General features: G+C 50.3%; 1 protein-coding gene across 1 annotated transcript in view; it reads left to right on the top strand.

The window, feature by feature from the left end:
- The first annotated feature begins 5155 nt into the window (after nucleotides 1-5155).
- The window catches only part of emid1 (EMI domain containing 1), a 67515-nt gene continuing 57376 nt past the window's right edge, over nucleotides 5156-15294 (top strand). The window contains exon 1 of the mRNA XM_064353498.1: nucleotides 5156-6030. Within this exon, the coding sequence (XP_064209568.1) occupies nucleotides 5846-6030 (185 nt within the window). The 5' untranslated portion in view covers nucleotides 5156-5845. The remainder of the gene's footprint in view (nucleotides 6031-15294) is intronic.

The following is a 15294-nucleotide window of genomic DNA, read 5'->3' as shown; positions in this document are numbered from 1 at the left end:
GTTTTTTTTGTTGAAGTTATAGAACTGACTGTTTTGTGATCTTCTCAGCCTTAAGCTATGCCTTTCTGTGTACATGATGTATGGGGTCAAAGGTCAAGGCCATTGACCTCAGGGTCCTGACTTCACATGAAAGCGGTTCTAAAGACTTCCTCGTAGAGTGTCCGAGTACTCGCAAAGAGGAAGCGGTCCTTCCGGTTAATTACAAGGCTGAAAGACGAATCGGTTGGTGCTCTTCGGCTACGCGTCATAATTCAGGTTTGCTCTTGTTCCTTTAACGTTCTGTTTCCTTTGCGTAGCTCACGTCTAGCGAACGAATGCAGTGAGTTCAGGTGAGTTTAAAATTCACTTGTGAGAGCAATTTGATTTTTGAGTATTAGAGCAACACAATTTCTACAATGCGTGTGTGTCATTGAGAAAAGGCGACCGTAGGCCATCCCACATTCACCTCAAATCTATTTATCCCGTTTCTGTAGGGTTTAAAACATTTTGTGTGCATCAGATGTTATCAGAACTTACATTTCATTTGTCAAGTCCATACTGCATTGCATGATAAAGCAGTAAATATGTTTTGTTTCTTAGTTTGCGGTAGTACTGTAAAAAGAACTGAATGTGAATTAGCCTAGCCCTGTGGTCTGGTAGGTTTTATTTCCCCTTTGTGACATCATGTTACACCCACTGTCAATTAAGATGTCACACTGAACACAATTCCATATTCGTGTGGCCAGACAGGGTAATCCGATAGCTTGTCTGTTGTGGTTCTCTCCAACAAAAATGAACGCCACATTATACAGATCTGTTTTGATCTTTTATTAAGCGGTTGACGTTTACATGAGGAAAATGACATGTTTTATTATATTTTGCACTTTAATATCCAGTGACTTCAGACAATTGAAGTCCCTACCCTGGGCCCACAGAATGTGGTAGCTAGTAAGACATAAGCTGGTCCTAATTCCATTCTGTCAAGAACTAGCATCTCATTTAAAGTTAGATCATGGTATTGTTGAAAACACACTTTAAAGAGAGGTTTTTTAGGAGGTCTGATGTGGTAGACTTTCTGTCGCTAAGGGAAAAATAACACTTTTAAACACACCCAAAACAAACTTTTTATTGGGTGATGTTCCATTCCAAATGGATCTTTGTCATGTCAGTGAAAGGACAAAAGCATGCAATGACACAGCCCACACCAGCATACGCATATAAAGGACATGCCATCATTCTGCCCAATAAAAACAGAAATGGCTGCATATTCAAAATGCAGACAGAAAATCTTTCCAAAAATACCATAGCCACTGGAACCTTTTTTTGTTTGTTAATTAAATTTTCCTGGTTTATTTTTTAACATAATTTGAGTGCATTCCTTTGTGTTTGTCATCAACGTGCATGAAGCATGGAGCGCTGATATTAGTTGTCATGTCATCATGCGGACGATAGGTGGCAGCATAACAGTACCGATCCCAGCTACGCCGATTCCAGAGGCAAGAATTCCTCCGCGGAGAATTTTTGGTTCCAGCAGCTTGTCCCTCTGGAGGATCGCCAGGAGATCTCAGGACAGTTCCAGCCCCCCCTTTGACCCCCCAAACCCCAAACCCCTGCTATTTTTAATCTCAGAAGACAGATCTCTTTATTCGGTCTCTGTCTTCTTTATTCCTTATGACATTTCTAATGCCCAGCATCTGTGCTTGTGTCACCCAAGGAGAGAGAGAGAGAGAATGTAGACAGTCCACAGAGTAGAGGTCTGATTTGTATTAATTTAATGAAAAATCTTTACCTATTTTCCCCAGGTAATCTCTGTTCTTTGTCCTGTTCCTTCAGTATGTAGACCAAGTACTTGAGCCTTGACACTGTGATACCCTGACACTCAATCATAAGAAATTCCTGCCTGGCTGTGCAGATGTGATAATATATTTAATATTCAAAACACAAAATACCGATATATACTAATATCATATAGGTTGGATATTTAATCGCCATGTTTTTTTTTCACAAAAATCAGCTGCATACCTCCTAATCTATAATACAAAAGGGATTTCACATATTTAATTTCTCTTCTGCATATACCACGTGTTTCAAATAGAATCCAGTTGGGGCTTTTTTTATGCATCTGAGAGATACATTTTTTGCGTGAATGCAGTATGGATTATATGGAAAAATGTATGTCGTATTTGGAAACTGCAACCTTGTCGAACGGTGATCACAGCACTGGAACAAGTACTTTTCCACTCTAGGCCTGAGTTTTTCCTTAGTTTTTTTTTTACTGGGGCAAAGCTATACTCTTAAGCCTCTCCTTTGTTCCCTGGCTTTTGTGAGCAGCCAGGGCGAGTAAATGTATTTTCTCTCTCACAGGTTTTCAGTAACCCAGGTGTTTGAGGTCGGTCTGGCCTGAGTGGAGCTGGAGCTGGAGCTGGAGCTGGACGCCCCCCCCTGCACGCCCCCCAACCCGGCGGTCGCGGGCGAGGGGAGGCCAGGAACACTGGAAGCGTGTCACAGCGTGACGGGGGGCCAGCCACTGTCCCGCACGGCTTCTGTTCTCAGGCCCTGTTCCTCTTCCGCTGTCTGTCATCACCTGTAGCTGCCGCCGCTCCGAATCCACATCTCACTCACATTAACACAGCGCATTACTCAAACGGCCTGTTTTAACTGCTCCATTAGCATTTATATTTGTTGTTTTACCTATTCCTTTATTTATTCGTTTTTCTGTTTGTTATTCCTCTTCCATTTCTTTCTCATTCTCGCTTTTCTCTTGTATTTTTGAGAGCGCGCTTTGAACATAAATGTGTGAAAACTGTTTTATGCATAAAGTTTATTATTATAACAGAGGAGCTCTCTCTCGCTCTCTTTCCAGCTGGATGACTAGCGGTGGTACCGCTGGAGCCGGTCTGCTGAAAGATGACACCTCAAATATACCGGCCTGGAACACACGTAGGCCAACAGTGCCATCGCAGTTATGGCAGTCAGGTCCTCCGCGAGCCATCCCAGAATGCACCCTGCCCCCCCCCCTCCCGCAACCCTGTCACAAAAGAAGCAGTAATTTTGGTAAAGGGGTGGGGGGGGGGTGAGGGGAGGGAGGGGGGGGGTGTTATTTTATGAGTGTACGGAGACGGGACAGAGGGGTTATAAAAGCTCTGCTTCCATTCAATGGAAAAGAGGGGGAAGAATGGTCTTGGGGGTTTTCTTTTTTTTTTTTGATGGTTGCGCCACAGGCCGTTCAAAGGAACTAGAGGACATAACTGCTGTAAGACAATGCGGTGGGAGGAGGAGGAGGGGAATGTTCTTTCTGCGTCCTTGCACGGAGGATGGAGGGAGGGAGAGAGAGAGAGAGAGGGAGGGAGAAAAGAGAAAAGAAAAAAGGCCAGCAAGAGTCCAAACCCCCTTCAATGCAAATACCCCCCTCTCCCTCTCTCCCTCTCTCCTTCTCCCTCCTCCTCCTTTAAGGATGAAGATTATTTTCAGCTGCGTGAGACTGCAGGGATTTAGGTTAACCCCCACCTCCCAGGTCCCTCTGGCATTGACTGTGCAGGAGTCCGTTCAGCACTGGGGGGGGGGGGTACTCCACCCAACCCCCCCAAAACAAACAAAACAAACAAAAACAAAAAATTTAATACCTACCTCATCACTTGTTCCTCCGGCTTGCCTGAATTGTTTCGGTTTGCCGTGATTGGGAGCAGGTGGGTTGTAGGTCAGTGGAGGGAGGCGGAGCCCCGGCGTCGACAGCAGTGCCGGCCGTGTTCAGGTCACGCTTCTGATTGGCCGGATGTCACTCGCCACGTGTCAATCAAAGAAGAAGAGCACAGGGGCACAGGTTAGGATGCGCAGGGTGGGGGGGGGGGGGGGTGAGGGGCGTAGCTCAGCTCAGTGATGGGAAAAACACAGTCTGGCTTCTCTGGACAGAATAATAGGCCATCACTCAATTTTTATTTATTAATTTATTTTCTTTTTTTTTTAAAGTGTACTCTGAATAACATGAAGTACTTGCAGGTGGCTGTTCCTGCGCATGTTACTGCTGTAGAGGCGTACCGAGCAGCCTGTTCCCTGCTCTCTCTGTCTCTGTCTCTCTGGCCTGATTCTCTACTAAAAAAAAGAGGTGAATGTAGGTTCGGCTGGGTGGCGTTCAAGGTCGATTGCCTCAGTCTCAGGTCCCGTCCCATTCATTCTAATCATCCTACAGAGGGGGGGGGGGGGTGCCTGTGATAATTATTTCAGATTGTTTGCTTTCTTAACCAAACAGCCTCAGCTGGTGTCTCCACCCTGCGTACACACAGGCCATTCATGCCGGGCGGTTTGAATATGGCTTTGAATAAAACGGTTATCCAATATTTTTTCTCTTTGAACTGTAGAGTGATTAAGTTCTAAATAAAAGTTAGACAGATGTGTAGCCCTTGAGGTATGAGTTCTGAGTTCTGGTCACAGATACACTGGTTTTTTTTTTTTTTTTTTTTTGGTCTTTTCTTTTTTTTGTCTGGGTACATTTTGTGCAGGACCTCTAATGCACAGCCCTGTAGCTACATGTCAGAGAATCTGATTCTCCGACACCTGGCTTCACCTTTCACAGATGAAGGTTAAAGGAGACTGGGTTTTCTCCATGTCCCCATCAGCCGCCCAGCCCTTGTCCGGGTTCTTGGGATGCCGGCGGTGTGCTCTCGGCCTGCGTTGGACGACGCCAACGTCCCAACAGCGCGAGACCTGATGGGAACCGCAAGCTCGCGCTGGAAGACTCGGGGAGCGCGAGCGGGAAGCGGCTCCCATCAGAGGCACCTGATCTTTTTAATAACACAGCTCAGCAGAGCAGCAATGCACCGGAGAAATTAAGTCTGCATCTGGGTGTCTCATTTCACTGAACTGGATCTGACGCCCTGCGCACGGGCAGCCAGCAGTCAAGAAAGTAAACGCTCATTAAAAAAAAAAAATTACTGAAAATTAGGTTACTGTCCTGGGAAGACCACGCTTTGCACAGGCCAGGGTGCTGAGAGTAAATATTAATGGATGCCAAGTGACTTAAATTCCTATACTGTGTCTGTTCGATAAACCGTTCTTTAAAATTGATCTTACCTTCATCGTGCCTTTTAGCCTTAGCATTGCTAAAAGTCGCGAGTCTGCGGGAATTCTCTCCCCTTGTCGCACCAAAATGTCTTAGTAATATTTGGTTAAAGAGTAACCGGCCGTCTGAGGTCAGTTCAGTGTTAACAGCTCAGCAGCCCGCGTCGTAAGAGCCCCCTTGTCCTTGGTGAAAGGGTGAAACGCAGAATGAGGGGGACAACAAAAGCGAGACACGACGGACTGTGCTTTTAAGAGACTCGGCAAGACTATATAACACGTTTTGTTTTTTTTTCATTCATTGTGTGCTGCTCAACTTGAAAAGGCAGTCACAGGCGGGCAGAGAGAGCGAGAGAGAGAGAGAGTAAGAGAGAGAGAGAGAGAGAGATTGGGGGACCGGCTACTCACTTATACGAATATATCCCGCTTCATTCAGCCTCTGTTTGGGCACGCGAGGTGACTCGGAGAAAAGTCAGGAAAGGAATTATTGTTGGAGTTCACTTCGCGGCACCGTAGGGCTGTTCTGTCTCACTTTGGTTTTTGTTTTGTAGAATTTGTTTCACGTTTTTGTACACATTTACACCGCGCGCTATTTTAAGTGACTGTTATTCTAATGTGTCCGCGCGTTTATTAATTTAATAGTTGTTGATTAACGGGATGCTCATCCCTGCAGTGAGCTCCAGGTCGGGACTTTGATGAGCGCTCTCCTAGCTTCTGCACTTAATCAAATACAACCCATCTGTTTTTTTCCACTGGAGTACGCTTTTTTTGCGAAATCTTTTTGGGCAGCTGGTCTGCCATTGACGCCGCGGAAATGGAAGCGTGTCGGGGGGACGGCGTGACCGCGCTCTGCCGAAAAAGTTTCCGCTGGATTGTGCTGGTTCTGTGGCTTACCTCCGGGGCTAGCGGGACCTGGGGAACCGGACTCTATAAGTACCAAACCGGAACGCAACTACACAAAGAGCCATCCGGAGGGTCAGGAGCTCTCTATCAAAGAAGGTACACATGTTTGAATTTAAACAATATACAAATATGTCGTGGTCAATTTGCATCGGTTTAGGTGATATTTGCAACGCTTCACAACCCATAGCTGCAGTTTCAGTACATTTAGGACATGTTTTAAGTTTTAAAAATCTGTTTTTGGTTTCGTGAGCTCCGTCCTGCTCACAGTGATCGGAGAATTTATGCAGAGATTGCTTTCTACACTCTGAATATTAAAGAGCGTTTCCCCCGTATTGTTATGAAAACAGATCCTATCCGGACGACAAGCGGCACTGCTAATTGCGTTTATCATTACTCTGGGTAAATAAATATCGAGTTAGAGTTACTGATTCGGATAATAAACGAATTTGACACGGAGACGCACTCCCTCCGCGTCTGCTATAGGTCGCAAGGTGACTATGAGCCCGTTGCCTGGACGTATTGTCAACGAGACTAAGCGCGAGGCCAGATGACAGGCCACACACACACAATGTGAGAGCGAACTTGCCGCCGCAACACGAGAAGGGCAATTAGGAAACATTTTGATCTTGATGATATTTGATGATTTTTCATTATTTAGCTACTTTAGACCTGGATGTGTATTTGAAATGTCGTGGTTAATGCGATTTATTTTATTTTATTTTTCATTATTCTTCGTATAAAATACGAACTTTATATCTTTAAATGCAGACAAAGTACGTACTTTCTTGCAAGTATATATTTCATTTGTTTGGCAGAATGCCGTCGCTCTGTTCTAGTCTGTATAGCGCTGTTTGTCTTCCTCTCTACCCTGCCGTGCGATTCCAACTCCATCTACCTGATGTAATTGTCCTTTTGACACTGAATTTCCTTTTCCTGTTCGTGCCGTGGACCGGCTGCTCTTGGCCGCGCTGCGCGCCCAGTTTTCCCCATTGTGTCCGAACGAGGCCATCGCTCTCTCGAGACAGCGGAGCGGCACGCGCTTGGTCTGCGGTCTCCTCGCCGGCTGTGGCTTCTCCAGCTGTCACGGAGCGGCGTTCGCATCCGGAGGAGCCCTTCTTCCTTTAAGAGGGTGCATCACCCCACCATCTTCTGGCGCTGTTCCTCCACCTCCATAAATCCAAACGCTCAAACACAGCCTACCTGCAGACCCAAATACATTACGGACTATCCTTCTGGAAGGCACGAATGACAGGAGTGCTGGGTATTTTCCACTTTGAGATTTGTGAGATGTTATGCATGCAACACCAGGGCTTATTTTAACAGAATGGGCGCACGCTTTTTTTTTTTTTTTTTGAGAAGGTTGGTTGACACGGTGTCCCGTTTCTAGCCGCCGGTGCCCTTCCCATGGGCCTTTGCGGCATTGCAGCCGGGGTGAATGTTGATAGGGGCTGTTTTGAGAACTTGACCCCAGACTAAACAGAGGTGGAGAACACTGGCAGTCCCCTCCACTGCCCTCTGGATGGAAGGGGAATCAGAGAGAGAGCCAGGCTGAGCGGATGACGCGATTCGGTATCACGACCGCTAACGCAAATATTTAGGCTCGGAATTGGGACGGGGCTTCCGACGTGTGGGGGCGCGCTCGTCGGTTTGGCCGCTCGCGGAGGTCTGCAGGTGGCCTCGGCTGCGCGCTCTCCTCCTCCTCCTCCACCGCCACTGTCGTTCCTTCTGACATGGTTCTGCCCGACATGTTTACTAAACACTGGCAGCTGGGACGACCGCATTCGGACCTGTTTGCAAGAAAGCAGGAAGCGAATTCTGGCGTGTGTTTGCACTTGGGGTGGGGGTGGGGGGGATGGGGTGGCATGTGAGGTGGCCCAGATTGGTGTTGCTGTGTGGTCAGTTGCTTTCGAGGACAGGTGCAGGTGTTCACCGTTCCTCTACAGACCGGGGGCATAAGAAAGAGCAGTTGCACTTAGGATACCTTTTGATATACACATATCTGCTTCAATTCCGTGGGCTCACTGGACAGCCGGTAATGTTTTCGCAGCGCGTACGGTCAAGCAGGTGAGCTTCGCGAACAGATGTATAAACACGCGGTCACGGAGTGGAACGCAGCTGTCGAAGAGCAGTAACTTTTATTGAAGTATGGAGGCGGGTTACTCACCCAGCTTTAGTTACTACTGCTACAAGAAAGTGGTGGAACAGAACGAGTATTGGATCCAGCAATACCACGTGACTAAGTGACACAGACACTCTACAAAGGAAAATATTAAGCCTTAATTAAAACTATGATAGAGCACTTAGCTCAGTCAGAGGGAACCTGGTCCCCAATGCACTCATTCAAACTCTGTTACTGTTTATTCAATACTGAGAATTGTGCTGTGGTAGATAAAAATAGATGTTAATCGCACATATAACTTGGAGTGATTCTACTTCATAGTTATTTGTATATGTCTGTTTGCATCTAATCAGCACCATGTTGAACATTCCTTGACCACTTTGTTCTGACAAAGCGGAGAAGATTCAGTTTGTACGGCCTGAGGTTGTGCAGTCAGTTAGAGAGACGGTAAAAATGGGGGGAAATTGGCCCGTTGATTGATTGATTGATTGACTGATTGATTGATTGACTGATTGATTGATTCAGTTAAACGGCGCCAGTTTTGCTGACCTGGCGTGCGCGAGCGCCTGTCGTGCCCTTGCCCCCTGTTAGCGAGGCGCGGGGCAGTTCAGCTCGGGCCTAATGAGGGCAATTTGAGTGGAGAGGCGCTGGGGGTTAAGACAGCAGCTATTTCCTGTGCCCCCCCCCAACCCCCCCACCCCCCCCCCCCCCAGACTCGCTCCATTACAGTTGGTATGGGGAGGCCGGGGCTGAGCTGTGGGACTCGGAGACCTGGGGGTGATTAACCTTTGACCTCCACCCCTTGTTAACGGAACCCATCGCCCCCCCTCACCCCCCTCCATCGTCTGCCCTCTCACCTCTCCCCTCACCTGCAGAACCAGGCGAGCAACGTTTTCTTCACACCCAAATATTCATTAAAAAATAGAATTCAAAACACCATTTTGTCATATACTATTGTTATTCAACATATAAGACATGAGCTTTTATAATATTTTATATAATTTAGAAAGACTGTAATAATAATAATAAGAAGAAACAAATTTTAAAAAATCTGGCTGTAGATGGTTTCAAATAGGTACTAATGATTATAGCAGTAATTGAGAGAATTCACGGACCACCATGGTATGATTGCTTCACAGGTGGTTTCATGAGCTAATCTTGCGAATTGACTAATTATAATGTAGAATAGTATAGGTACATTACAAGGTATGATGATTATGTATTGTTAACTTGTGTTATTCTTATGCATGCAGGCACAGACGCACACGCACAGACACTCACACACAGACACTCGCACACACACACACACACACACACACACACACACACAAGCTCTTGTTTGTTCCTTCGCGCGCCGCTGGGAGACGGTTATCTAGGGGACCGTTGTTAAAAATGTGTTAAAAGCACTTCCAGAGCTCTTCAACACTGCATCGGGCTTCTGATGATGCGTAAGGTATTTCCCTTGCATTCTCAATGAACCTGAGCGGGACCCTTTTTTTTCTTTCCGTCCTTTAAGGAGCCCCTCTGGGGCGGGGTCTGTGTAAGAGCCCCGGTCCCCTTTAACACCGCCCCTGACTCTTCCTTTGAACGTGACTGAAAGGCCCGGGCCACAATAGACCATCCCTAATTCCCCCCATTATTCTTCCGTTGACCCCAAAACCTCTTCCCCGTCAGGCTCCCGCCAAAGCGTTGCTGCTCTGCCGACGGACGACACCCTCCACTCCGGTTCCCTCTTTATTCATCTCTCGCTTTTCCCTCTCTTCCTCTCTCTTTCTCCCCCCCCCCCTCTCTCTCTCAATCTACCTCTCCCTCCCTGCTAGTTATCACTTTAATTTTCTTTAATAAGAAGTGTGAAGTAAAGTATGATAATGTACTTGTCGGCGACGATGCACACAGCTTCTTAGCCGAAGAGCAGAGTTAGCCGTAAGCTAACTCCATCTGATATTGATTGCGTCTGTATTCCTTCAGATCTCTCAATGAACTTTAATCTCATTTCTTAAAGTGTTCTCCAGCACCCAACCCTCTGATTGGCAGCCCTCGCGTCGCTCTGTTTCCTGTTCTCTTGCCCCCATTGCCCCCAACCCCTCCCCCCCCCCCACCCCCCAATTTTGTTTGCGTCACACGGCATTGTTCTTTTATAAAGTCGCCTACGACTCTTAAAAAAAACATTTCTCTCTCTCTCTCTCTCTCTCTCTCTTCTCTGCCCACGTCCGAACCCATCCTCTCCTTCGCTGTGGCTCTCCTCTCTCTCTCCCTGGTTAAATTTTTGGTCTATGCCCCTGCCTCTTGCCCCTCCCCCTCTCTCCCCTCCTCTTCCCCCCCCCTCTCCTTCTGTGACTCATTCTCCCTGTTCTCCTCTGGCCCGCTGCCACATCTGTCTTTTGTCATTTGTTTCCCCTGAAAGCTACTTCTTCCCACACTCGAACTCAGGAATTCTTGATGTGTATCTCTCTCTTATGTCTTAGTTATTATATATATATTTATATTTTTTTTTTAAAGAGTCCCCGCCCTCTGGGTCTTGACAGGTGGTGCTGTTGCTTGGCGGTGCTTGTTTTGCATTGTTCCTGAGGCATACATTTTATTGAAAGACGAACTGGGTCAAGACTGGGGGAGTCTCAGACAGGAAAGGCGACGGGTCAATGGGAGTCGAGGAGCGGGGGGAGCGGAGCGAGGGGGGGGTGTGGGGGCGCACACCTGTCTGTCTGGATGTTATTCGGTAGTCCTGCTGCACCCTGTCCCGTTATGCAGGGGGGGCGTTTGCTTGGCCTGCTCAGCACAATGCTTCTGCTCCATCGCGGCGAACGTTTCTGCAGTGGAGAGCCAGCGAAACGCCGTCTATGCGTTCAGGTGAAAACCCGGCTGCGTTCGGTTTGAAAGTGAGAAGTTTCCTAGCCGCCTCGGGCGTAGCCAGGCTGCAGTCTGGGTAAAAACCCGAGGGGCCTACCTAATCCGTTTATCTCGATGAATCACTCAACCCGGATTTTCGCCCCCCTACCGGACGCCCGGATTCCGGCTTTTGCTCGCTGGGAATAACGGGAAGCATCTGCGCGGAGATCGCGGAGCGTCGGAACCCAGCGCGGCCTCGGGCGGGAGTGGGGGGGGGGGGGGGCAGCGCCGCGCGCTCGAAGGCTCGCCGCTGACAGTTTCACGACGTCTGAGCGTCGCTAATCGCCGTGTCACACGCTATAGCCCCCCCCGCCCCTCCCCCCCCGTTTTACCGTCTGCCCCCGGTTTTTTTTTCTGAGGCTGAACTTGTGATCTGGCCACCCCCCCTGACCCCCGTCCCCCTGACCCCCCTCCGGTTTAAAAGCGCTGCCTCTGGGACCCTTTGGTCCAGCATTTAAACGCGCGGTGATTTAGTTAGCGGCGGCGGCGGCGGGACTGTCTGTGGAGTCATGTGATGCCTCCAGAGGGGCGGCGGTGATGTCATCGCTGCAGGTTTTCACACCTCGTCCTGCGAAGGAGGGCGCCGGAGAGGGTGTGGACACGGCGACAGTGATTTAGGGAGATAGCTGTGCACCTGTTTCCCTCCGCACACACACACCATACACACACACACACACACACAAATACACACAAATACACACACACACACACACAAACACACACACACACACACACAAGAACTGTTCCTGCAGAATGTTCCCACAGCGTTTCTTCGTAGTTTGATACGGTGTCCCCATCACAGTGGCCTGTTTGCTTAGCGTGACCCTGTCTGCAGTGGGCAGTTTTGGGAGAGGAATGCGGTCATTCCCACACTGGCCTGTAGGAGGCAGACATCTTTGTGGAGCTGGAACCTAAAGACGCCAGAACCTGCGCCAGGTCCCGTTTGGAGTAATCGCACGCGGATTTCTCTCCTCCCGTTTTATGTGACAGGAGAAGAAAAAAAATCAGTTTAGATTCCAGAAACCAGCAGAGAGAGAGAGAGAGAAAAAACGAAATAGAACAAGCCCTCCAGCCCCTTTGGACCTGTGAAAGTGCTGACTGGACCGCTGGTCCCTGGGTGCTCTTACCCGGGCCTGAGGTTCTGCAGATCTTTATCTCCAGGCTGTGGAGGCCAGGGCAGGGAGGAGGGGGGTGGGGGGGGGGGGAGGGCTGCTGTTTCCTCCCCACTGCAGCAGCTCTCGCCTGGCCTACTGCCCAGCCAAGACTGCGCTCGCTCCAGCCCTGTGTGAATTACCCCTGTGTGAGTTACCCCTGTTAGAATTACCCCTGTGTGAGTTACCCCTGTCTGAATTACCCCTCTCGCGGTCCTCCTGCCCTGGGGCAGTTTCCTGGCCCCAGCAGAGGCGGGTAGTGGCGGCCTGTTTCGTGAGCGGTTGGTGCCGGGCCATTGTGTGGTGGGGGGTCTCTCTCTCCCCCTGTCCCGTGCCAGGCTGGGAGGGGGGATGGAGGGGGGTGTTTGGGGGAAATGCCTGCCCACAGAGAGACAGCCCAGGGGGGCATCTCCTCCTCAGCAGGGGCCCGTGTCTCCGTTGGCCCCTTTGTGTTTGTGATTACCCCCTGGATGTCCGCACGCTGGGACACCGTGATGACTCCCCGGGCTGGGGGGGGTGAGGGGGGGGGGGTGGGGGGGCGCACCGGGAGCAGGACGGGTCGCAGCCCCTGAGCATGCTGGGGAGGAAATGAGGGGATGTGTGGGTATTGTCTGGGAGGGGACTTGTTTTACACGCGAGGGTCACGGTGGAAGGATATTCACCCGGATGAGTGAGGGGTAAACCGCCCCCCCGCGTTGCCCCCGTCCCCCCCCCCCTCCCGTGGAAAACGTGGAGGCCCGGTCGGTTCGTAACCGAAGCCCGCTGCTGCTCGGAAATCGCTCGCATTTTTCCGGTCGGTTTTGTCGACCGCACGTCGCTGCTCCTGTTCCTCACGCCCCGTCCCACACATGCTGGAGTCGTTACCCGGGCAACGGCTTCTGAGCGCAGGGTGTGCCAGGTGTAAAGCTGAGAGCCCTGTACCTGTCTGACCTGCTGCACATACACACACACACACACACACACACACACACACTCATGCATGTACACTCTTACACTCACACGCACATGCACGCATGCACATACGCACGCACACACAAACACTCTCACACACACACACACACTCTCTCTCTCTCTTTCACACACACGTGCACACACACACACACACACACACGCTCTCTCTCACACACACACACTCTCTCTCACACACACACACACACACACACACACACACTCTCTCTCTGGCTCCAGAGAGCTCGGGCTGCAGTAATTGTTTTCCGTGTTGCGCCCTGTCGACACGGCGGTCCCTGCGTTGCCTGGGCCCTGCGAGGCTAATCGCTTCATGGCTTCACTTCATTATTAATAAAAGACTGCAAACATGTGTTTGGCCTAATTGCTTCCCCATGTCCCCCCCCCCCCCCGCCCCCCGCCCCATACATTACAGCCCTTAACCAGCCACTCCGTGTTTCCTTGATTTATTTCGGCTGACTTGAGGCATGAAGCACGGGCGAATAACGTGTCCCGGAGCGGCTGATGTGGACCGGCTCCGTTTCTGCGGGGATGTGAGGGGATGTGCTAATAGATGTGGTCTGTGCTAATAGATGTGGTCTGTGCTGATAGATGTGGTCTGTGCTAATAGGTGTGGTCTGTGCTGATAGATGTGGTCTGTGCTAATAGATGTGGTCTGTGCTAATAGATGTGGTCTGTGCTGATAGATGTTGTCTGTGCTGATAGATGTTGTCTGTGCTGCTTTTCCTCGACGTGCCTTTCGCTCGGTCGTCTAAAGTTTCCCGAGACGCCTTCCCGCTGATCAGCTGTGTCGTTGGGGCTGCTTTTGTTGTGCAAACAAAGTGCCCTGTTTCTCGTGTGAGAGCTCCAGCCGCTTTCATGTGCTCGTTAAAGTGTACATTGGGACAAGTTACATGACGGAATCGCTGTATAATAGTTTCTTTGAGGTTTTTTTTTGTTTGGTTTTTTTTTTTTTTTTTTTGTTGCACGAAATACATCCCACATTTTAAAAAAAAAAGCCATGCTGTGGCCTTCTCTTAATGGGACCCAGATACGCCTTCTCTGGAGCGGGAGTCTGTGTGGCCTGGCGTCGGTTCAAGACGTGGGGAGGGAGGAGGGGGATGGGGGGACGGGGGTGTGTGGGGGGGAGGACTGGCTGAGAGGGGCGCCTGGAAGTGGCGGATTCAGCGATTTTTGGGAGCGCCTCCACACATCGCTGGCCTCCCTCTGCAGACCCACGACCGCAGGTTCAGTCCAGTGGTTCAGTCCGGTGGTTCAGTCTGGAGGTTCAGTCTGGAGGTTCAGTCTGGAGGTTCAGTCTGGAGGTTCAGTCCAGTGGTTCAGTCTGGAGGTTCAGTCCAGTGGTTCAGTCCGGTGGTTCAGTCCAGTGGTTCAGTCCAGTGGTTCAGTCTGGAGGTTCAGTCCGGTGGTTCAGTCTGGAGGTTCAGTCTAGTGGTTCAGTCTGGAGGTTCAGTCCAGTGGTTCAGTCCGGTGGTTCAGTCCAGAGGTTCAGTCCGGTGGTTCAGTCTGGAGGTTCAGTCTGGAGGTTCAGTCCGGTGGTTCAGTCCAGTGGTTCAGTCTGGAGGTTCAGTCCGGTGGTTCAGTCTGGAGGTTCAGTCTGGTGGTTCAGTCTGGAGGTTCAGTCCAGTGGTTCAGTCCAGTGGTTCAGTCTGGTGGTTCAGTCCGGTGGTTCAGTCCGGTGGTTCAGTCTGGTGGTTCAGTCCGGTGGTTCAGTCCGGTGGTTCAGTCCAGTGGTTCAGTCTGGAGGTTCAGTCCGGTGGTTCAGTCCGGTGGTTCCGTCCAGTGGTTCAGTCTGGTGGTTCAGTCCGGTGGTTCAGTCCGGTGGTTCAGTCTGGAGGTTCAGTCCAGTAGTTCAGTCTGGAGGTTCGGTCCCCGCTCCTCTCCTGTAGCCTGAAGCAGGCCTGGAGACGTCCTGGGAAAAGGGGGGGCTTTAGTGGGGGGAGCGGGTGGCCCAGCACGGGCCCTTTCATTTTATAAAAAAAAAAGAGGAGGTTAGGCCCGCCTCCGTGCAGGAGAAACGCACCCCGGGGGGGACCCCCGAAGCTTTGTCCCGTACGCAGCTGGAGGGCGCCCCGAAAATAAGAGCCGGCGGATGTGTGCTGATGGGGGTGAGACCTCCGCGTAAACACGCCGCACAGCCCAACCCGGCCCAGACTCACGGCCCATTTACCCTGAGTAAACACCACAGAAGAAGAAGGGGGGGGTAAAGGAATTTCAAAAGAGAGCAGGACCCGGAGT

Source organism: Anguilla rostrata, chromosome 10 (genome assembly GCF_018555375.3).
Source record: "Anguilla rostrata isolate EN2019 chromosome 10, ASM1855537v3, whole genome shotgun sequence".
Classification (NCBI taxonomy): Eukaryota; Metazoa; Chordata; class Actinopteri; order Anguilliformes; family Anguillidae; genus Anguilla; species Anguilla rostrata.
This window is presented reverse-complemented; position numbering and strand designations above follow the sequence as displayed.